General features: G+C 33.9%; 1 protein-coding gene across 1 annotated transcript; it reads right to left on the reverse strand.

Moving 5' to 3' along the window:
• Window positions 1–7326: 7326 nt before the first annotated feature.
• LOC139504095 (chitin synthase chs-2-like) lies at window positions 7327–24004 on the reverse strand. The gene is made up of 15 exons (XM_071294155.1): window positions 23892–24004; window positions 22622–23012; window positions 21091–22043; window positions 19020–19119; window positions 17923–18038; window positions 17297–17388; window positions 16868–16976; window positions 16150–16303; window positions 14843–15050; window positions 14098–14298; window positions 12115–12512; window positions 11602–11766; window positions 10724–10935; window positions 9188–9372; window positions 7327–8792 (listed from the first exon to the last, which is right to left on the reverse strand). Exons 1-15 carry the CDS (start codon window positions 23972–23974, stop codon window positions 7708–7710), a joined length of 4452 nt encoding a protein of 1483 aa, XP_071150256.1. The 5' UTR covers window positions 23975–24004; the 3' UTR covers window positions 7327–7707.
• Between the last annotated feature and the right edge of the window lie 1657 nt (window positions 24005–25661).

A 25661-nucleotide genomic window follows, 5' to 3' on the forward strand; every position in this document is an offset into this window, starting at 1 on the left:
AAAAATCAGAGTCAAATTTTCTCTCTCAAATATCTAAGACTGTCTCCTAAAATCCATTGGTTCGTACTTACGACTTTAAATCTATCTAGAGCTTAAAATGGCTGCCCCAGGGATCATTATTCAGCTATGTTATTTAAATAGGCTGAGGCGTTGGTTTTTTTTTTTCGTAGTTAGATGACTCCTTTGCTGTGGAGTGAGAGTCTATAGAGTATTACTTTCTGTTTGGTGGTATGGTGAAATAGAAGTCAATACTTTGTTGTTATGAAGTTGTCATGATTGTCATCCTCACTCAGCCTAAGCACTGTGTTACTGTAATTTGACAGAGCGACGCACTGGTCAACTCCAACGTAGCGAATCACATGACTTTGATAATCAGTAAATTTCAGTAAAATATATTTTTCTAAGTAAAGAATTGTCGCATTAAAATTAAATACTACAGTACTAAGGTACACGGGGAATGGCAAAGTCTGATTAATCATTTTACCAACCAAAAAAAAAATACTTTCTTGAATTCAGTGCCTGCTGGCACTGGCGATTTCAAAACAAAAGACGGTTTTAAACCTAGCATATGTATAGATACTTTTATTCGGTCGAAAATGTTTGTTGGCGATATTTGATTTATTTGTCATTCATTTAGATTGCTGTTTCATTAACGAGTACACAATAAAGCCCACATTTCCTCTCTTCATATAATTGAATAAACATTAGCAATACAATATGGGCTTTTCTCATTGTTGAAAGCCGTACGGTGATTTACAGTTGTTCATTTCTGTGTCATATTGGTCTCTTGTGGAGAGTTGTTTTATTGGCAATCATACTACAGCTTATTTTTTTTAATATATATTCGCAAATAGTTTGAATGATAACGGTTTTATCGGTGTTTAACAAAACTGTGTACTATGAACATACAATGTACATGTATTTATTAAGAAATCATATGAAAACACATGCAAGCAAAAACTTCCGTTATTCAGTTTCAGCTTCAAGAAACTATGCAGCAACCTTCAAGTAGTCCCTATGATAGAAGGCTGTATTGCTGTTTTGTCCCAAATACCATATTTTTTAAATTGACATTCTAAAGGCATTGTTGCGGTTAGCAATTATTCACTTAAGTAACAAGACCAATTAGGAAATGTTTTTGTTTACAAGGTTATGGTCACCTAGGAGTTGTCTTGCATATTTAGGTGGTCAGTCAGATTGCTTTTGTTCGGTTGTGATTGTAAATAAACATTTGACCATTTTTTCATTAAGATTAAAAACCCAGTTTTTGTTGGGGTTCGTTTTTCTTAATCTCATGATTTCTTCGTTGCTTTGATGTACTGTTATTTTTTTCCGTTAGCAATTCATGTTACCGTCTAGTGTATTTTTGAACTATCTCTTGTTGGCAACAAATAAAAAAGACAAAAGACAAACAACAGTTATACAAACTACAACATAGAAAACCCCAAGGACTAAGCAGCATGAACCCCAACAAAAACAAATAGCTAGAGTTATGATAGTCGTAAAAATAAGCAAACATACTAGAATAAAAACAACAACGGATAGTTACGTAAAACTATCGTGTACGTATAATAATTTCTTGTCATACAAAATAAATGTTTGGCGTTATAACTGTTTACATTTTGGTTCCAGACCTTTTTTGTATCAATCATAATTAATATTTTACTACAATGTTTACCACCTTCGATTATTGTTTATTGCAAAAATATCAATAACAAACACGGTCACGTGATCACAAGTACAAGGTACAAATATCATAATAATGTTTATATTTGTTATATGACTATACATTAATAAGTGCTATGGGCAATATTTGGTGGGAGGTATACATACTTATGTTGGGTGTATTTCAAGAATTCTTCCTTGTTTCTTTATTAATGTTGACCTTGACCTTGACCAAAGATGTGTCTCTAGACCAGCTTTTATATACATTTGTATATATATAAACAAAGTTACATATTAACCAGATACATTTTACATGTACAATTCGATGGCAAATGAGTTTTTATTTTACTTTAATGTTCTCGTATAAAAAGATCATTGTCCATCTTCCAAGTTTTAACAACTATGTTTTTATTTTTTGTTCTTATTTTAAGGGGAGGGTTGAGATTTTACAAAACATGTATAATTTTAATCCCGCCGCATTTTTGTGCCTGTCCCGAGTCAGCAGCCTCTAGCCTCAATAATTTATAAGTCTTGTATGATTTTTAATTTTATAAAAAAAGAAGATGTGGTATGATTGCCAATGAAACAACTGTCGTCAAGAGACCAAAATGACACAGACGTTAACAACTATAGGTCACCGTACGGCCTTCAACAACGAGCAAAGCCCCCGATAAGACAATGTAAAACAATTCAAACGAGAAAACTATCGGCCTTATTTATATAAAAAAATGAATGAAAAACAAATATGTAACACATAACGTGACAAAAGACGACCACTGAATTACAGACTCCTGACTTGGGACAGGCACATACTGAAATAATGTGGCGGGGTTAAACATGTTAGCGGAATCCCAACCCTCCCCTAACCTGGGACAGTGGTATAACAGTACAACATAAGAACAAACTATAAAAATCAGTTGAAAAAGGCTTAACTCATCAGATGGACAAAAATACAAGTGGACGTGGCCGGGTACTTGTACATCCCGACAACAAAAAGACACTAGGAACAGATCACAGTAATCTGACAGCTACATGTAGTTCAAAACCACTAACAACTAATAAAAAAATCATGCATTTAAGACTAAACATTCAATCCGTACACATCCAACATCCAATGGATTTAGTGTAAAGACGTCATAAACAGCCAGAGAAAAATATGACCTTGTGCAATGCCAAGTTACTGGTATCGACAGATTGTTCATTTTTATTTTTCGGAGTTTAGTATGACGTCCATTATTACTGAACTAGTATACTTTTTTGTTTAGCGGCCAGCTGAATCCCGCTTCCTTGTGCGGGATTTTCTCGCTGTGTTGTAGACCCATTGGTGGCCTTGGGCTGTTTTCTGCTCTTCGGTCAGATTGTTGGCTCTTTGACACATTCCCCACTTCCATTCTCAATGTTACTATTTTAAAAATAGGCAGTTTCTGTAAACTATATTTTAAATGTGATATTCCAGGAAACTTGCATGCGTGTCACATGAAATTAAAGCTACATACATGCCAGAAATGCATGTGAAATCAAATCAAAAATCGAGAATAAAAATAAGATGAAAAGTAGAATAATGCGAAAGCAATATTGTTTATATTTTATAATTTGACGCTAGTACCAATCTGTGTGTCAGGCATAACAAGAAGTCAATAAAGTTAGAACATGAAAGTTTAGATCATAACACTTCCATGTTTAGATGGAACAAGTACACACCCGTGATGTCGCGGGTCCGTGACTGAATTTATTAAAGTATATAACTATGCCTAAACCTTATTTTAGTAATTGGTATTGTCATCTGATAAAGTCATGTCGATTATAAGATACACAGTTTTCTCTGCTTTCAAATCTTTCTGTTTGAACCCGTCGACCTGGAACTTATCAATTATTGGAAATATTAATTATTTTGAAAACAAAAGGTCCAGGCTATCCAGGAATGGGGCATTTTTTTAATCAACAGCATTGTCCTATATTAGTTATCTTAGAAAGTCTTGCTGATTGCTGAATAAAGCTACAATAGGGAACAATTTGACAATGAATGAATTTAGTAGTGTCAGCCCTTTGATTATGACCCGTGTATATAGCAAAATCCTAAATACACCGTTTGGTGGTGCGCCTGTCAAATGCGGAACGTACAGATAAGGTAATAGGTAACAGGTGAATATACTATTGGTATCGGTATCGGATTAGACCCGGAACTTGTTAATTATTGGCAATATTAATTATGTGGAAAACAAAAGGGTCTGGAGTGGTGTAATTTTTAATCTACACCATTGTCCTATATTAGTTATATACAGAGTTGAATTCTTTGATTTGTCGTTTTTACCCGATGACGGCTGACAAATTGGACCTCGTAATTTTAGTATTATAGATGGGTGTTACCATATCGTTTACGTTCTTATAATCAAAACAAATCTATTGGACAGCATACAGCAACACAACGGACGCCTAGTAAAACATAGGATCTGCTTACCTGAGATCTCTTTCCATTTATGGTGGACAGGTGTTCTTGATGCACAGTCTATAGTTTTGTATGTTGTGTGTTGTGTACTATTTTTTGTCTGTTTTGACCTTTTTATGTTTTAGCCATGGTGTTGTCATTTTATTTTACTACATGATTACGTAGTATAGCGAGCTCATTAGATTGATGTCGAATTTTGAGTTTTGATGTCCTTCTGACATCTTTCACCTCGAGCTCTTATACAGTTTGCCATGATAGTCAGGGTGTGTACGTAATATATCAAGCACCACATAGTCCCAAGTCTATAAAATTACGAATAAATATAACATTACCAAATTGAATCATTGATTTGACATAACATGCAACACCCAAATTTCAAAATAGTGAAACCAGTCAAGTCAGATATGACACACAAATGTATAACGACTACTGACAGACACATGCACATGTTACGAGGTTAAGATTCAAGATTCAAGATTCAAAGTTTTATTTAGAGTCGATATTCAATAAGCTACATAACACAAGCTCTAGTGAGCTTTTCAAATCGACTTAATAATAACAAAATACAATACACACTGCAGGCGCGGATCCAGAGGGGGGGATTCCGGGGGTTGGAACCCCCTCTTTTTTTTGGACGATCAATCGTTTGAATGGGGACATGTAATTGGAACCCCCCTTTTTAAAATGGCTGAATCCGCCCTGCACACACACAATACAATGCAAACATACAAAAGTCCTGAAAACAACAAAATTTTAAACATATAATGCATAGTAAGATACCATAAATGACATATATAAGTTAAAAGCATATAGTACACTTAAAACATAGCACAAGTTAATAATAAGATTGCACAAATCATATAATCACACAAAAAAAAAAAGTAAAATAAAACAGGCATAAACACTATATGCATGCACTGCACTGGCATGAGCTGTTACTTGGATCCCATGTTTGTACCAATTTTTTGAATTGGTCCAAAGATGTCTCCATTCGACACTAATTATATTACTTAACCGTCACTCTTATCATTTAACAACACAACAAAAAAGGAAAAACTTTGAAAAAGGACTTAACTCATTGTGGCAGGGTACTTATACATCCCAATAATAAAAAGACACGGAGTACAGACCTGAGAGTACTCGCAGTTACTGTCAGCTAGTTCAAAGCCAATAACAACTTTAAAAAGAATCATGCATGAGTAAAGACTTTTTTTTTTAATTGGCCGCCTAGTATTTTTTTGTCTGCGTTTCGAGTTTTCTATAATAACAAATGACTTGATTACAGCTAAGATGATAATTTACAGACCACACCCTCAGTCAATGTCTTTCTATGTGTTTCTGCAATTTATTCTTGTAACCTGATCTTAGTTGATATGTTAGATTTGAACGTTACCACAGAAATTGATCTGGATTCACAGAACATGCCCATTGTATATTTAATGTTTGTTTTGCCAATTCTTCTATAAAGTATGTAAAATATAAGTAGATGTGGTATGATTGCCAGTGAGACAACTACATGTATCCACCAAAATTAAAAATGAAGTGGATGTAATTATTTATAGGCAACCACATGGTCTCCTACAATGATAAACAAGAATGTGTCCATAGTACACGGATGCCCCACTCCCACTATCATTTTCTATGTTCAGTGGACCGTGAAATTGGGGTCAAAACTTTAATTTGGAATTAAAATTAAAAAGATCATATCATAGGGAACATGTGTACTAAGTTTCAAGTTGATGTAACTTTAACTTCATCAAAAACTACCTTGACCAAAAACTTTAACCTGAACTTTGCACTATCATTTTCTATGTTCAGTGGACCATGAAATTGGGGTAAAAACTATAATTTGGCATTAAAATTAGAAAGATCATATCATGGGGAACATGTGTATTAAGTTTCAAGTTGATTGAACTTCAGCTTCATAAAAACTACCTCGACCAAAAACTTTAACCGGACGTACGAACGGAGGCGCAGACGGACGGACGGACGAAAGGAGGCACAGACGGACGGACGGCCGAACGGAGGCACAGACCAGAAAACATAATGCCCATCTACTATCGTAGGTGGGGCATAAAAACATACAACATTTAGTCGGCTTCAGATGTATTTTGCAAACATAAAGATAACTAACAATGATATTTATTACCTTTTTATTCACATAGCACACGATAGTACAAGTAGATCATATTGTATATATTATAAAAAAGATGATCATGAACTGAAATTGTATAAAAACACAAGAAAATAACAGCATATTTTGTAATTTGATCAATTTCACAAATGCAAGAAATATAACACTCTATCCAGTAAATATAATTATACGTTACAATATGATAATTCAGTATCTAAGCAAAGGTTAACTTGTTTATGAGCTTTAACTATTCGAAATGCATTTTTCCTTGCTGTTGGTAACGGTCCTGCAAGTCATAAACACACTTACGGTTATCGTATTCGGACTCATAAATCAACCAATCAAAACATTGGATCTGATATTTCGAGCACACACTTTGTTCTCCGAATACTGAATGAATCTTTATGAAGGAATGCACAAAAAAGATCCAAACAATCCTACATGTACATACAGATATGACTTATCTAAAACATTCATCTCTATCCAAATCATAAATTTTGTCAGTTTGTCAGATAAAATTACCCCTCCCCATTTTTTATATATATATATCTGGCAAAGTACATGTATTTATCAATAACAATCTTGTACCAAACTGTTAAGATTAAAAAAAGCTGATCATTGCCAATGTATGGTATAATCTGCTGACAAACTCCGACTTGCAATTGGCAACAAGCAATATTATTAATTAAAACAAATTAATTATATACATGTACATGTGTACAAACCAATAAACAATCTAAGGCAAATATTTCAAACTGAAACACTTCTTCAAAATGCAATGAAAAGACAAGAGCAATCATCCTTCACAACTCGGTTAAGATGGAGAGTGGCGGAGTCACAAGAGGTTTACAATTAGAAGACATCTTAATTATACACGAGTACACAAAAAAAAACATTATAAGGGAAATAACTTAAATTGCAACTCTTTAACATCAGACTTACACAATTGGAATCATACCAAAAGGTCTTTCTATAATAATGATAATAATCATGATAATATATATTAAACAAGTATTGTTTGAAAAATAAACTTCAACATTCTATACATTATACTGCGTCAAGATACCATAGAGTTGTACATGTGCTATAAAATTGAGAAAGGAAATGCGAAATGTGTCAAAGCGACAACAACCCGACCATAGAGCAGACAACAGCCAAAGGCCGTCAATGGGTCTTCAATGTAGCGAGAAACTCCCGCACCCGTAGGCGTCCTTCAGCTGGCCCCTTAAAAAATATGTATACTAGTACAGTGATAATGGACGTCATACTAAACTCCGAATTATAAACAAGAAACTAAAATTAAAAATAATACAAGACTAACAAAGGCCAGAGGCTCCTGATTGGGACAGGCGCAAAATTGCGGCGGGGTTAAACATGTTTATGAGATCTCAACCCTCCCCCTATACCTCTAGCTAATGTAGAAAAGTAAACGCATAAAAATATAGCATGTTTAAAACGATTTTCAAACTTTGTCATCAGTTCCTTTCGGAATTTTCACTTTGCGGTGATTTCTTTTAAAAGGTTTGTCTACATTATCTTCATCACTACTCGATACCGAAACAACATGTAGACTCTTTTCTCTGACACCAGCCGTAACTTTGTTTCCAGGTCTCCTCCTCTTTTCAAACATTTTGTCATTGGATATTTGTTGTTGTTTTTCAAGGTCAATTTGTTCAGTGCTTTCTTCGTTTATGATACTAGCTTCGGTCTCGTTCCTAGATTTGGGTTTAGATTTTGAAAAGCTTGCCCATCTGTTAAGAACTTTTTGTGAAACCTCGGAGTCCTTATTTTTTATATAATAATCCCCAAACTTCTTTTTATCTATTCCTAGGCTTAACTTTTTCTGGTTTTCCGTGACTACTTGGCGTAATATTTTCTGGTTTTCGTCGACTACATCACTTAGATGCGCGAATTTTGTTTTGTTTCGATCGGTGAAACTCATTATCATGGACCTATTTTTATCCAAGAGAGTTCTATCTTTATCTGACGTCATTACTTGTTGCGGTTGTGGATCGATCACGGATTTCGTCATCAAATCGGCCATTTGATTATGGAAGTTTGTGTTTTTAGTTTTTTGGCTGTCTTTGATATTCGTACTCGCAGCTATATGAACTAGTGTAGAAAATCTATGATACAGCATACAGAGAAACTGAAGTAATAAGAGCAATCCAAATACTACAGCGAATAACACAGCAATCGGAACGATCGTAGCGCTTTTGCCATCGCAGGGGAAGTAAATCGTGAGGGAATTCTTGAACGTGTTGACTTGTGTCAAGCCAAACATTACAGTGACAAGTATGGCATTCAATAAAAATACGAAAAGGCAAACTTTGTTCCGTAACTCAATTAAATCTTGCTCAATTGCTTTTTCTTTCTGAGGATTTTTCTCTAAAGGTTTTAGATATTGTTTGATAATCTTTTTCCAAAATTTTCTTTCTTTCTTTTCAATAACTGGATATTTTTTGTCGAGGCAATATTCACCATTGTTCTTGGTTTGATTAACATCTGTTGGTTGTATTTTGACTTCTTCACCCTTATTTTCTGTATCTGTATAAATATTAAAATATGTGTAATTTAGTCATTCACCTAATAAAGCCTCTAATTGGTTGAAAGGCAGTATTTGGGGCACGTGTTCTTGGAATACTTGCCACTGACATTAGAAAAAAAACCCTACTCCAATGACATTGATTTAAAAAAAATCAAAGTTAAATATGTAGTATATGGAAAAAAAACAAGAAAGAATGTACCCGTTTAATTTAGTAAAGTTTGGATGAGAGCATTGTCTGCAGATTTTCGTCTTAAGAAATGAGTTTTAGACTACATGTAAATATATACATGGCACATACATTTTGTATTTTAGAAAATATTTAGTTGTACATATATAATAAATCATTCATATAACCATCAAAATTAGAAATCTGACAAAACTAGTATAGTTTTACCTGCATTCCCTTCATTCTGAATGTCATCTGTTTCTTTATGTGTTTGTTTTAGAAAAGTTTGATCTTGGCTAACCTCTGACACACTGTCACGATTCTCAATGTTCATCAGTTTTTTCATCTTGTTCAACATGTTGTTATACAGAAAATCTTGTTGTGTATAATTATTGGTAGGACAGACAATACAGCTAGAACAAAAACAAACGCAGTCTTTTAATTATATTGGTATAGGCGTCAACTTGGACCATATTGTCAGCATCGCAGTTTGAATAAAAATAACCATAAAAATTCTTTAAGAGCATAAATTAGCACATTAAAGTATGCAAATCCGAAAGTACCTTGTTCAAAATATTCATCAGGTCGCATAACAGTAATTCAATGTTGGATATCGTCTGTGAGTTATCATATATAGAGAACAAATATGGAATATAACTTAGAATACATGCACGTAAAATTTGCTGTTGAAACTCATTATTTTATTTAGAGATCGCACCTCTAAGAGTACGTTTCCGTAATGTTATGTTTTGTAGGGGTCAATGGGAGCAGTTTTCATGGACATTAGTTACAAAAACAAAAAGTCCCTCTACTACCCCTTCCACTTCTACCCTTTCCCAAAATTCTACACCCTTACATAAATCACAATTATTGTCAAACAATTTTGTTATTGAATTTGACATGTCTAAAATTCCCCCACCACACCACAATAAGTTAATTTAAAACAATAAATATAGTTCCATTGCATTGATCGGCGGATTGTTGACTGCCTAATATAATCTTGAATTTGATAACCCTAAATATGCAATTGCTCATCAAATTTTTAAGTTACAAGTTTACCTTATTAATTGCAGTAGCAGGTATTGTCTGCACTGTAATTTAGATCATATTAAATCAACAATAAAATTGAGAATGGAAATGGGGAATGTGTCAAAGAGACAACAACCCGACCATAGAGCAGACAACGGCAGAAGGTCACCAACAGGTGTTCAATGCAGCGAGAAATTCCCGCACCCGGAGGCGTCCTTCAGCTGGCCCCTACACAAATATATAATACTAGTTCAACGAATCTAGTACAGTATTTTATTTATTACTCCAGCTGTTGGACCGATAGTTCCAGATAATTCCATTGACCTATGCATGGGCGGATACATTTGTACTTTAGGGCTTATTTGATTACAGGGTTAAAGAAGCAATTTTGGAGATTCACTAGCATTTCATGCTTCACAAATCGCAAGTGAAGTCCATCTAATGTTAAGAATTTAATACTAGACCATCCAGAACTTCAAACGTCAGACAAATAAAACTCTTATCAGCAAATACTGACATTCATTTTTTCCACAAACTATCATCGACTGGAACTTACTACCAAATACTGCCGTGAACTGTAAAACTGTGGAAAGTTTTAAGGCAGTAATATCGCCCGACTAGTTACATCAGTGGCGCACACACATTTCCTGGATAAGTTTTACTCAGTATTTGAGTTAATTTCTAGTATATTACATATACAGAAGAACTCTAAGTGCCTAGTGATTGCAATCTCACCTACAAAAACTACCTAACGAACAGAAATAACCCTTTTCATCAATTTCTGGAGTTTCTTTTGCCTTCTGATTTTTGGTATCTGGTTCCTGCTTAGTTTCTCTGGTACCCCATGATACCACATGTAGATTCCCAATGGAATACAGAAACATTAGCATACACATTGACGGTATAGCGAGAAAATAGAGTAGTCCTGGTATTAAACAAAGAAATTCCTGAAAATAGAAGAATAGGACTTGCAAAATGTAGAACATGAACTAAATGATATTCAATTAATCTTTGTATTCGTTATTCAATCCGTCTTTTTGAGTAGCTTTCGTATGACGTGAACACTTCTTTCATTGCTGTAGTTCCTATTAAACCATGTTGTGCCCATATTTTAATAATTTCGACTGCTTCCGTGTTTCTTTCCTCATAAGTCTTCGAATAACATTTGGAAGAACCGACAATGATGTCGTTGGCTGTGTCTAGAAATAAGGACACGCCTGTAAGCTAACTATAACAGTGTGAACTGGTACATTAAAATCTGGTAAACAATTTACCCGTCTATTACATTGTAGGGTACACCTGCATTATCATCTCTATATGTAGTAGTCATGTAAGAATGAGATATTCGCCACTGGACGAAAAGAAGTTATAAATCATTTACTAACAGGCAATGTTCACAGGCGGAAAATATACCCTTTAACGTAATAAAGTTTGTAATTTGTTGATATGTTTTTGTATGAAGACAGCACTAGTGTTTTACCTTGACAAAATAACGATTTAATGATTCGGGTGCAAATCTAAGCCTCGTCTTTCTGCGTGTATCGTTTTTATGTTAGGTCAATGCCTATATAAAATGTAGCAACACGGACAAGTACTAGACAGTAAAAAAATACCTGTGGATGCAGAATAGCCGAAATAACAAAAACGCTTGCGACAAACATTATGAAGATGGTAGTCACTGAACACAACCCGTCGTTTACAGCGTCTCGGATTACACCAATCAAAACAATCGCCATGACGATGGAATATATGCAGGATAAAATTGCAGCAAACTGAAGCTGTAAAATGGTGAACCAAATTTAAAATGTTGCACGATCTTGTCAATGCTTTTACTAGAGCTTACAGATTTTTTTTACAAATATGTGAAAGACTTTTACTACTTTATTGTAAAATTTAATTCAACATTATTGTTAAGTACTTTTTACATGTAACATGAAATTAATGTAAATTATCTATCAAATGAAAGTCCTATTCGTACATGCATCAACATCAAATAGCTGATTTTCAGAAGCTCCGTTTCTGCACGAGTAATTTTAAGATGACATGCATGCCTGTATAGTTTAACATACAGAAGGAGATTCAATGTACTATATTAAGTACTTATTGCGAAGTCTATATGCACAAACCTGTCTCTGAGTCGATGCATACAGACACATAAGTAGAAAAACACCAACTGGTACCAGGTTCAGAATAAGTGAGAGCCATGGTGGGATAGCCTCAAACCCGACAATTATAGCGCCCAGTATAAGCATGAATATTGTTCCCGGAGTTAACAGCGTAGATATAAAGAGGAACACATGGTACGCTATATACAGGAAAGAGATGTTTTCGTTTTTCTTCGTTACATTCTTCCAGTCGACGATCAGGTCCAATATATTTGCCATGGTTGAAGGTGACCAACGTCGACGTTGATTGTAAAACTCATAAAAACTTTCTGGTGCAAATGTATAAGCGTCCGATTCTGCGCAGTATTCAACTCTCCAACCTTCTTTTAACAAAAGTGTGCAAAGCCATCTATCCTCACCTACATGCAATAGAAACGGTGAAGTGAAATCAATTTTCAGTTATCTGTTTTTAGATGTATGAGTTCAAAGAAGGAACCTATGTGATAAGTGCGTTTTAAGATCTTAGTGATATTTCTTAAAAAGACGTTGGCGATGCCAGATATTGTGTCGATTCTTTTGATTGTATTCGAAGCTAGTGTAGTCTTATGGTATTTTTCGATTTGATCTTTTTTTTAAGGACGCTTAACTATGGCAACAGAATGCGCATGCTCGAAAATCCTTTCTGTGATTGGACAAAATGCTGTCATGGTGGGTGATTTGGTTGTGTTTGAAAAAACGTCTCGTTAATTATATCGTGATGGAAAGCAAGTGAAAAACTATAAATATTTGAACTAGATCTTACAAGGATTTATATTTTTATTAAAATAATTGTTTCTCCAATAGCTCTTTGCATCCGTGACAGCTGTTTATTCGGGACAATTATATAATTTTTAATGTAAACTTTGTTGTACGAATGTACATGACTTTTAGAACGCACCTTCGCATGTGAGATTCCGCGGGGTTTTGGTGAATGTAAACAGAAAGATACGAGGACCGAGAATACTGAACACAAACAGAGAAAACGTTATTTAAATGGTATCTTTGTGCTTCTGAAGGTTATCGAAATGATAGTTTTAAACATATACTCAAATTTAAATACGTCAGATATCTTTTTTAAAGATAGTTCTTGTTATTTCTAGTATACACTTTGTGCGTACACACACACAACAAACAAATGCGTAACCAAATGAATCAATATCAGACCTTAAAAAAGCTTCACATCAGCTGTAACTGGTATTTAATATTAATTGTTTGGAACGATTTAACACGTGAATTTCATCAAATACCTTTTAACCGTTGCAAGTACTACTGTACGTATATCAATGTTGTAAAACATTGTTAGAATTGGTGTTGACCGCGTCTCTGTTTTATGTACAAAATGAATTCACAAATATTTTTTGGAGGACCAGTCCCACATAGAGCTTGACTTTTAGACTGTGATTACGCATGTCTACGGATGAAAACTATACATGTACGTTTCCCTTTATGTTTTTTGTTGTTGATGTTGCTGACTTCTTGTCTCATTGACCTACAATATACATCAAGCCGACAAGTATGCTTGAAATCTAGTCAATTAGTCGAACATTCAAGAGTTTGCCATGCACTTTTTGGGACTTTTAGGTTGTGAGGTCGAAGTTGAACTCCAGATGCGTCTTCAAGATAATGCTATTTTTATATTGCTGTCACATCAATGTTATTTTTATGCATCTTATAAATATTTATCATATGGAGTCTGTCTTACATAAAGTTATACCGTCTACCCAAGTGAGGCCCCTCATGGGGGGTCCTAGTAATCACATAATCACCATTTTTTTGCCAATATAATCACATAATCATTAAATATTTGCTTATCTTTAGTAATCAAATAATCATAAACTAAAAATACAGTCCTAGGTAATCAAATAATCATGAAATATTTGGCTTAATAATCAAATAATCATTAAAAAAACGGCCAAGTAATCACATAATCAAAAACCCCATGAGGGCCCTCCCAAGTACATGTACCTTGATCATATTGCACCACATGTTGAGCTTCTGTTGGTACAGTCGTGTATGTCTCCAATACATCTGCATGTAAAATAGCGGATCCACGAAAAAGGCTGAAACATCCAGGACTACACAATACACAGCCAATCACATGTTCTGTTGCTTTTTGTAGCCAATGACTAATTGCATATTCAAACTTTTGATACCATACCATTGGTCCTGATACATAAAATGAGATCATCTCTAACCTTTTTATACAATGCACTTTATAATATTATCACTTGTGTATAAATTGGATTCAATTTCATATCCTAAATACATCACGAAGCAACGCAGTACTGCTAATATTTTTTTTTTAAATGTTTCACGTTACGGGTTCAATGTTTCGTACAATTGTTTTGTTTTAAGAAGCTGATTTTATAATTAGAATAAGTAATTTTGTGTCTACATTAATATTACTTTTGGTTTTATTTCTAAAATGAGGTCTCTTCAATCTAGAAGCAGACTGGTAAATCTTCTTTCCAGAAAACTGCTAATATTTAATTGTTAAAATTTTACTAAATTCTAAAATATATAGTTGAATACAAATCAAAAATGACACAAGACAAACAAACCCCAGAGGCCCCTAACTTGAGACAGGCACAAATATTTGGCGGCGTTAAACTGTTTTGTAGTTCATAACGTCTACATATACATTTACTTTCTTGTGGCAAAAAATATTCGTTACGATTCATGGGTTCCGATGTTCTCATTTACAATGTACCTGTTCCTATTGGATGAATTCTTCCACATGCAGCTCCTACAATCTTTGATTTATTCATACGCCTCATCAAACTAAGCACAGCTTCCGGTTCAAAGTCTACGTCGCCATCAAGTGCTAAGATGTATGTATTCTCTGCTGCTATTTGTAAGTCCTCTTTTTTGAACTCGCGCTCCAGTTTCCATTGCAGTATGTAAAACATATACATGACCTACGGGAAATTCGATAAGTTACTGTACTTAATTGTAATGTTACTGTTTTGTACAATGTGTTAGAAAGTTTGAATACATATATATGCGGAATCATCTAAATTAATGATCGTCATTCAACACTAGTAATATGAGGCAGGTATTACCTGTAAATGGGAACGAAGTCTGTGTGAATTATTTTTTTGTAACTTAAATATTTGTTTAAAAAAAAAACGGAAATACCGTAACGTTTCCAATTTTGGTTCTGTTGTTAGGGATTTAGTTGTGACGTTATTTAAATTATGACGTCATATGCAATGTAAACAAAGAAACGCTATCATCAGGTAACGTTTTTTCATATCCAGGAATTATAAAAAATGAAATTGGTATTGCGCGTTCCTTCCTATTTTATACTAGACTGATAAATATATATTTTACTCAAAGTTTCATACAAACGAGAACGGAAAAAGGAAGTACATTGTACATTTCTGCGCAGGTCCGGGATTTCAAAACACGACAAAAAAAAATTTGAACGATTTTGAGTTCATTAGTACAATGAAAAATTCGGGAAATTTTCCCGTATTTTTTTTTTATTGAATTTTCTACTGTTATTGGGGACTCCGTCCCCATATAAAGCTTATTGTTTAAATTTTGAATTTCTAATCGAATCGTCTTGCTTAGTCTTCAGTTTTCTATGTTGTGTTTTGTTCACTTTTTTTTGTCTGTTTGTCGTTTTTCTTTTTAAGTCAAGGCGTTGTCAATATAAAAAGAAGATGTGGTATGATTGCTAATGAGACAACTCTCCACAAGAGACCAAATGACACAGAAATTATAAACAACTACATGTCACCGTATGGCCGTCAACAATGAGCAAAGCCCATACCGCATAGTCAGCTATGAAAGGCCCCGAAATGAAAAGGTAATTTGTATAAGTTCTTGAACGGTTGTGTAAGGTTTTATGCATTCAAATATTGTCGAAATCCGCACCTTGTGCAACAAGATTGGTACCGTAGATGTTATGGTGATTTTATTTAGTGTTAGTCATTAAAAGCTGCAGTAACCCATCTCAAGTTCATTTTGTAAAGCTTGAAAATTATTTATCTATTTCAAACTATTACATACCTGACTCCATCTTTTCTTATGTCGAATTTTAGTTTTATCCTTGAGATGTATTATTAATTCATTTCCTCCCGGAAGTTCATAATGAAGCCTGCCTCCATATGGAGTTCGATACATTTCACCAGGCGGGACGCTAATTCTTTTGCCGTGAACAATGCTAAAATGACAATAATTTATGAAATAGTACTTTATTTTTTATTGTTTAACTTCTCAATAATGAGCAAAATAATATTTTTGGGCATCTATTTCTGTATGTTACATCTTTATACAAAATGTATTGCCACGTCTACTGTTTCGCACTTTCCCATAGTTCCCTTTTTTGTAATGTCTGCTTTTCCTGTTATAGAAATTTACAATAATTGAACACACCAGCCATCAAAGGCAAATTCGTTCAAGAAAACAAAAATAAAACGAATGCAAACTATAGAGCTATGAGCTATACATTTTTTTTTACATACTAGGATAAAAATGGCAGTGTTTGAGAAATGAAAATTAATCCAGTTCCATGGATTCTCTTGACGTTGTAGTCATGTGTTGGGTTTTTTTCTGCTGAACTTTTCGTCTCAACTTGGAAATGAAGAGCAGCAAGAAAAAAGTTCGTTCCTATGCATTGGGTTTTGTTCATGATATTTTGTGTCATGAATTTTTCATGTTCGTGCATGTTTTTTTTAATTTTTTGTAAGAAGATATATTATTATGACACTATAGTATGAATCCGTACCTGCCAGCCTCCTCAATGACGTTTGTAAACGTTTTCACATACTCATTAACATACGGGAATTTCTTTCCATCTTTTAATGGTTCAAACGCATCATCAAAGAAAACTTGGGCTAAAATGAAAATACAGTTTTAAGAGTTGACATTCTAATTGCAAGTTATTTTGCATATCTGAAACGGACCTTGATAGAAGAAACAGACAATAGGGTTCCGAATGGAACCTTTAGGATTAGTGACAAAATTAAATCTTCAATGCTAATCAAAGAAGAGTAATCAATCTATAAAGTATCACTGCATAAAATTATGTTTTATTACTAAATGTAGCTATCGTTGTCATATTGTTCTCTCTTACTCGTTTGAGAAACCAAGATGGTGGACGCATTTTCATCCGACTCTGAACGAAATCTGAAGTAATAAAGTTATTGTTATTTACCTTCAAGATCAAAGGTTTCAATGTCATTTTCGTCATCCTCTCCTTGAATTTTTTCAGCTATAAGATTATTCTTATATTGTCTCATGTCCAACCTAAAAATACGTAAAAGAGAGGCGAAAGATACCAGAGGGAATTCAAACTCATAAGAGATAAGTGTCGTATGTTTATTTTTTATATGTTCGAACGTATAATCTTGATCATACATTTAGATACGGAACGAATTTACATCGCGTAAATGAATACCACTGAATTGAGTTAGTCTGTTAGAAAAAAAGACGAAGGAATATTGCAGGTATAATATGCTATGAAGTCAGGGTCATATCGTGATACTTTTGAAACCAATCGACAAAAGTGGTTTAAGTCGGCAGATTCATACATCCTACATCGACCGTTGTACATGTAACTGCCGAGGTGCGCCGAATATAGTCACATATGCCGTCCAAAGGGAGACGAGCCAAATGAAATAGAAAAGAAAGAAAAATACATCATGAATTGACCGGCGACTTACACTCAGTCTAGTCTTAAACATCCACCAAGCCAAACATAGACACATTAAGCCCCTATATCTAGTTATCTTTTTGGTGTGCATGCTTGTTTGCATGTTGGTATTTAGCATATTTACTCACCTGAAAACAGACTTTAATATTTGTTTCATCTCGTTTTCTGTTTCATGCCACATTGTTGCACAACAAGCATATAACATCTTCCGACCAGAACTTCTTGTTGGTATGCTTTCTTCTGTCTGCAACAATACGTGTTATCGATTTTAGAATGTATTCGTTAATTTGTTCTTTGTGTAAATTATAAGTAAATATGATTGTATTCAAACGACATAATTGGGAATTTAATACACAATACAATACTCAATATGCCTATCGTATTTTAACATGTTTTAAAAAAACGCTACCTAGTAAAACATGATTTTCTACATTGTTAAATTCAGAATCAACGGTATATCTATACGGTTTATATTCTATATAATGCCTCGTTCACACGGACATTTAATTCGAATCAAATTCGATAATTGCGTTCACACACTCTTCTTTTTTTAATTCGAATTGATTCGAATTGGCTAATTCGAATTACCCAATTCGAATTAGAAAAACATTTTTGTTAATGCGTATTAAAAGTAAATAGTAAAGCGAATTTGACGCGCATTGCAATTCGAATTAGAATTGACGTTAGGACGTAAAACGTTTCGAATGCGAATTAAACTAATTCGAATTAGTTAATGCGAATCGAATTCGAATTACGTGTGAACTCAGCATTAATTTCGTGTTAGAATGCAACTTCACTTTCGTATTTACTAGGAAGCAAACACGTGAAGTATTATGAAATATAAATAAAGAAATGTGAAAATAATGATTGCCAATTATACAACTTTTATTCATAGTAATACAATCTAAAAACCAAAGGGCCAAACATCGAGATACCGTACAGCCTTTAAAAATGCACACATCTCATATCGTATATCAAAGTAGCAAAAAAGATAATCAGCTCCCTGAATTTGACAACAATAAACTCAAATAAAAATATAACTTGGTGAATGGACTGCAACTGAATGGACCGCAACCGAAGACAATCACACAGGCTCCCGTCAAGCGACAGATTAATTAAATCTGTTTATCTGGGCAGTGAAGGGATTGATACATATATAGTATGAACATGATGAACTAACATAATAAACCGGAAATCAAATGAAACTGTAATATATACCATGTACCTTATTCAAAATGGCATCGTATTCTTTGTCTTCCCGCCGTCGATTCAGCAGTAGCGAAATGTCCAGAAAAACACCACAGTAGAAAGGGGATACAAATATCCTTTAAAATATTATTATACAGTGAAGTAGAAAAGAGATACAAATATCCTTAATGTAAAGATGTTAATGTAAAAAAACCCCACTAATTCGGGCCCGATTTGAAAGAGCAGACAAGAAAGTATTACATATCTTATACAAAATAGTTACTTCGTATTGCTGTATAAGAGGGGGACGAACGATACCAGAGGGACTGTCAAACTCATCAATCGAAAATAAACTGACAACGCCATGGCTAAAAATGAAAAGGACAAACAATAGTACACATGACACAACGTAGAAAACTAAAGAATAAACAACACAATCCCCACCAAAAACTAGAGGTGATCTCAGGTGCTCCGGAAGGGTAAGCAAATCCTGCTCCATATGTGGCACCCGTATCTGTGTCAATACGTGAAATATTTGGATATAATGTTAGTATCAAATGTAAGCTTGACGACTTGGAATAACGGTAGAACTCTTGTTGAAAGTTTCTTTTGAATACTAAAAAAGTATATACATTTACAATATGAAGGTACATTTGTCCTGCTGTTCAGATCAGAAGTATCTGTGTGTGTACTATCAGACCTCCGGAAACCAGAACGCTCTAATTTTCTATCAAAGGTAGAAATGTACAAGCGTTAGCCTTTCAAAAAGGGCTAGTCGACTCTTAGCTGATGAAAATGGAAAGTGCCCTCGCTTTGTAGATTAATTCATTTACTAGAATAGCCACGTGCATCAATCAACAAATTTTACCACACATGTGAGGTCACACGTTATGTATATGTAGTAGTATATATCGTTTAACGTTGTTGTTTACGAAACTCCAGAAGATTCGACTATTTATAGATAAAAGTTACCTGTGTACCAATATCATGAATATGCATGATTAATGACCAGGCAAAATCTAATTGCTAAAATAGAGAGGACAAATCCGATACTCTACGGGATTGAAGGACATTTACTAGGTTTTGATTGTCCTAACCAATCAATAAACTTTGATTATTCACGTCTCGAAATATCTTCCAATCAGGTAGCAAGAAAAATTCACGCACTAACTGTCCATGATCGTTCAATTCTTGAGTCGAGAATGATTTTTCCAGCAAACGTAAGGATAAGGTATAATAAGTAGGACATGAAATGACAGCCACCTTATTTGTACTTAAGACAAAGTATATGTCCTATAATGCTTGAAATTGCAGAATTAAACAAAGAAAGAAATGAGGCTATGGATGAGTGAATTTATGTCTAAAACATTAAATAATACATGCATACAGTGGTTTACTTTAATGTACAAATAGTGACTTGGATGGAGAGTTGTCTCATATTGCCACTAATACGACATCTTCTTGTGATTATTGTGTAGCTATTTTACTTACCTTGTCTTAAGTTCTATGTTACAAAAATGACATTAAAGCTCTACACCGGAAATCGAAGCGTTAAATTAAGAGTTGATTGACATTGCTTGGGTAGATCGAATGTAGCAATCTCATTGACCTAATGGTTCTGATTGAAAAAAGTATTTAAAATCATATAACTTAATTTCTGATTATATTTACATCAAAGCAAATACTCTCCTGGTGTCTGCAATACGTATGCAAGTTAAGAACATTGGTTGTTTTTGGTTGAGTTTGTGCATTTTGCGCAATCATTATTTTTATATATAGAGTGAAGAAGATGTGGTAAGATTGCCACGATAAAACTGTCAACAAAAGGCCAATATAGCGTAGAAGGTAAGCAATTCTAGGCCACTGTTCGTTTAACGTCAATTCAACTATATACTATGCTGTGTTTCATATAATGTTGTTTGTCTTTGTTCGGTTTTTGCCATGACGTTGCCAGTTGGTCAGTTTATACCTATGACTTTGAATATCTCTTTTAATTGTATCCTTCGCCCCCATTAGATGTTATACGTAGAACACGACATTTTCTAATATTGCAAATAGGGAACATTTTGTTTTGATTTCGCGAATTTCTTTTATGTTGATAATCTTACCGTGAAGTCTCGCCATGTCTGTAACCATTCACATTCAAAACATGTTTACAAATCAGAATCAATGACAAGTAGAACATTATAAATGCACCAATCATCATGTAGAATTTATCTTCGAGACCATCTAGGGTTTGTATACACCAATTGGAGAAGAAAACGTCACATGACGTAAACTTCAACAATTCCGGGTTAAACATTAAACCAATTAACGCGAAAACTGTTGCTACTGGCAACACAAAAAGCAAAAACATAACTCCAAGTCTTTGGCAGTTGATAACACATATACTTTTTACAGCCTTATAACATAGATAGTCAGCTATGATATTAATGAGTGCCACAACATATGGTACATAGTCATAACAGTACTGGTTATTTCCGATTTGAATTGTTCTATTTGTTAATTCCAAGTCTGATTGTCCATTGCCAAACATTGTTTTCAGTACATCCATCGAATTTGCATTTTTAGCTGCTGCAGTAAAAATACTGATAACGGCCAAAAACGTTAAACAGATTTTCCACATGCTTGTTAAACAAGATATCTTCGTGCGACCTTCTTGGTGTTTGCGTTTTATTTCGCGCATTGATGCAAACCGGTTCCCTTCTAATGAAATAAAGTTTTCCCAGTACTTTATAGAAACTAAGATACTGCCAACTACATACATTCCGATAAGCCGATTCTGTTCTATGTAAGTCCCTACCAATATAATTCCCACTAACTGAAAAATAAGGCCAACAAGTGGAAAAAATAGAAAAGCTAGTTTCGACTTTCTGATGAATATTTTGGATTCTTTTCCCTTATTTGGACTCGCGGAGGCTGTATCAATTAAGTCAATCGCTGCTGGTATGACTGCTACACTCATATACACTACGGACGCCGACGCTGGATCAAACGATGGTAAGACTACAAAGGCTAACATGGAAAGACCAACAGTATGGCTTGTTTCAACTAACAACACCTGAAATATAGCATTGTAAAAAGTAAAAGAAAGTACTCGTGATGAATCATGATTTCATATGTAGAAATTTATTGCTTCTCTTTAAAATTAATCACGTGAAGTTCTTTAATATTTTTTATTTTTTTTTAGCAAGGTTTGAATTCAAATGGATTGTGCCTTAAAGGGTAAACCCTCTTCCTCTCAAATGTAACCTACATAATTTTATGTTAAGAGATTGAGAACAAAGAGTTTATTTGCCAATATTTTGTGAGTGCAATGCATGCAAGTATGATGGAAGAAAAGAAGTGTCATGTGTAGATATCAGACAAATGAATGAAGACACTTTTTGTCCCAAAGCAAGATACAGAAAAGCTATAACTTCTATGTCAATGGGTCTTTTGTGGCGACATCAGTAAAGAATCTAAAAAATTGAGAATGGAAATAGGGAATGTGTCAAAGAGATAACAATCCGAACATAGAGCAGACACCAGCCGAAGGCCACCAATGTTTGCTTTGTTTACTTGACTGATATCTCATTAAAATTTACACCGACACAATGTTCCTGTTATAGGAAGATAATTAGCTAATTATAAACCTACTAATAATAAAACTTTCCATTCTAGTTGCTTATTTGATTTGAAGCAGATTCTAAACAGTGTAGAGAAAAACGTCAGAAAGTACGGCGCAACTATGATCACAAATAGCGCCCAAATCCAGGAAATGTCAACCATATTTCTCTCTTTCGTGTGGACACTTTCATTTCCGCTGGTGTATTTGGTACAGTTTGACCTTAGAATCGCACCAAATGAGGCAATTGCGGTTGTACTTGTTGGTGGTTGAAGATGCCATATAAGAATGTGCAATGTAATTCTGGAAACCAGTCCACTTCCGGTTATTAGAAAGAATAAAAAGGCAGCGAACACAATCTTCAGAACTTTTTCTTTTGTCCATTGTGTATCTTTCAGGGGAGGTATAAACGGTGGCGCTATTCTGCAATGATATAAAGGATTACTAGAATATAATGTATATGTTAGATTAATATCTAAAATAGATATTAGAAGATGTGGTACGAGTGCCAATGAGACAACTCCCCATCCAATTCAAGTCACAATTTGTAAAAGTAAACCATTACATGTCAAAACACCGTATTCAACACGGAGCCTTCAAGTTGGCTCACACCGAACAACAAGCTATAATAAATTAAGGGCCACAAATCCTGAGTATTTTAGCATTCTATTATTCTCTATATGATTGTATTAATATGCTCTATTTTTCTCCATCTTTTTTAACTCTTTATTCCGAACTTTTTGTCCATATTTCTTTATTTTGTAAAAACATTTATGTCCGGTCTCAGATCTGCTTTATTTTTACTAGCCGTATGCACAAATAAGAAGAGCAACTGATAATTTTGAAGTCTCTGCAAGCGAGTCATAGTAATGTGTCCGAGTAAGATATTATGTCTTCCTGTGGGTTGTAATCCTGGGTTATACCACGTTAAAATGGCGGCTCAGTGTTTCTGAATAGTATAAAATGAATTACATAAACGTTTGACATTAGCATTATTTAAAACTTTGTCTTATATGCATGCGATATTCGTCACTAGACTACAAAAAATGTATATACACTGATCCGTCATCATCATCACCAAGAAGGCAGCATTTTATATTGAACAGTTTTATCAAATACACAAATTGCTTTTACAAAAGTACAAGTTGGTAAGAGTATCTTATTGAATTGAATAAACATGAACTATAATAGCTGGTACTGTTACTTAAAGACTGAAGGAAAAATCAATTCTATTTACGAATATATAAAAGTTCATTTTTAGGTTGATAGAATGTAGTTGAAAATTTGTTTGGTAAGACTTACGTTTCATTTTTGGGTCCGGCTTTTGACAAAAACTGATCTGCATTCGATATTCTTCCTTTCTGTGAGCTAACATGGTTCTCCATCTAAAGTTGATTCTTTTAAAACACACACAAAAAAACAGTGTTACTTTGTACATAAAAAAAAATCAAAATGATTCTCAGGTCAAAACGAAACTTAGTACAAATGTATAAGATAAGAAGTCATGGTTCTTTTAAAGACACAAAAGAAACATTGTTACTTTGTACATGAAACAATTTAAATGAATTAAGAGCTTCAAAAGTGAAGACAAGACTTAATATAAAATAATTTATCGACACTGCGAAAGATTGATTTTTACACGTTCAAAGGATATCTTTAATTTTCCAAACGTTAGATTAATCTAGGATCAAATAAAGGCATGTTTACATTGATAATACACGATCGCATTTTTGTTACATAATAATATGAGTGAAAGCCTTTCCATTAGAATCGATGGGAGGTACTCAAACGGGTAAGCACAGCGTCTTAAAGAGCATACATACGGTATACATTGCAGAATCATAGAGATGTACTATGGAGGTATTTTTTTCAGAAAGTTTCTTTTTAACGTATTGCTTTGTGCGTTACGTTTGAACCATGTTATGTGTTTTGTTTTTGTTTTTGTTTGTTTTGTTTGTTTGTTTTTGTTTGTTTTTGTTGTTTGTTTGGTTGTTTAGTTTGATTGTGGTTTTTTTTTGGTGTATTTTTGTAAGGGGCAGGGGGATTCTTCCTGTAAAGTTATAGTATGTACATGGACCACTTTACAAAATTCAGATCGTTAAATATATCAAGGGGATGTATTTTTAATATAATGGATAGATTATATATATATATAATTTTATGTCAGTGGGTCACATCTTCTGCTAGAATGTCTATAAAAACTGTATATTGATTTTTTTTATGTAATAAAGATAAACGATTATTCTGAATGGAATTATTAAAATATGTCACGTACATACATGTACATTTGTATTTGTAAAAAGTAAAATCACAAAAGTACTGAACTCCTAGGAAAATTCAAAACGGAAAGTCTCTAATCAAATGACAAAATCAAAAGATCAAATACATCAAACGAATGGATTTCAACGGTTATATATAATATAGTTAAGAAATAAGATTTCCTAGGAACTTGTAAGAGTCGATATTTTCCTCAAAAATCAATACATGAATTTGGGTCTGGCGACTGTACCAGCATTTGCATACGTATAAACCTACAACACAGGTTCCTTGAATAACTAAGGTTAGTAATACGCTCATGAATATAGAAAAAACTAATGACAGAGCCATCAAAGGCCAACGTTGAAGGTATGCATCCAAGGTTGAAAAGGAGTAAAACGACATCTAACAATAAACATTAGAAAAAACTTTAATTTGGAAGTTTACAGTAAACTTGTACCAAATCCTAGTTAATTCGAGATATTTCTCCTTTGTAGAACATCTCATTTAGTATTAACTCTAAAAGTAAAATGTGGTATTATTGCCAATGATACAACTCCCCACAAGAGACCACAAAACGCAGAAATTAACAACTATACGATCTTCAAAGCCCACAACGCATAAAAAGTCAGCTATAGCATAGCTAAAGTCAGCTATAAAAAGTCCCGAAAAGACAAATGTAAAACAATTATAACAAGAAAAATTAATGGCTTTATTAACAAATAAACCAAATCAAATACAAACGACAACCACTAAAATACAGGTTCCTGCATGACATGGGACTGACACATACATAATGTGGCGGGGTTAAACTTG

This window comes from Mytilus edulis, chromosome 14, assembly GCF_963676685.1.
Source record: "Mytilus edulis chromosome 14, xbMytEdul2.2, whole genome shotgun sequence".
Classification (NCBI taxonomy): domain Eukaryota; kingdom Metazoa; phylum Mollusca; class Bivalvia; order Mytilida; family Mytilidae; genus Mytilus; species Mytilus edulis.

Bases quoted from the DNA above. Each gene is read 5' to 3' on its own strand.
- LOC139504095 (XM_071294155.1), bottom strand. From the start codon at position 23,974: ATGGAGAACCATGTTAGCTCACAGAAAGGAAGAATATCGAATGCAGAT. The intron at 17,389-17,922 runs GTGAGTAAATAT...ACGTATTTTTAG, and splicing joins ATATTAAAGTCTGTTTTCAG to GTTGGACATGAGACAATATA. The intron at 16,977-17,296 runs GTAAATAACAAT...TTTTCATTTTAG, and splicing joins TGAAACCTTTGATCTTGAAG to CCCAAGTTTTCTTTGATGAT.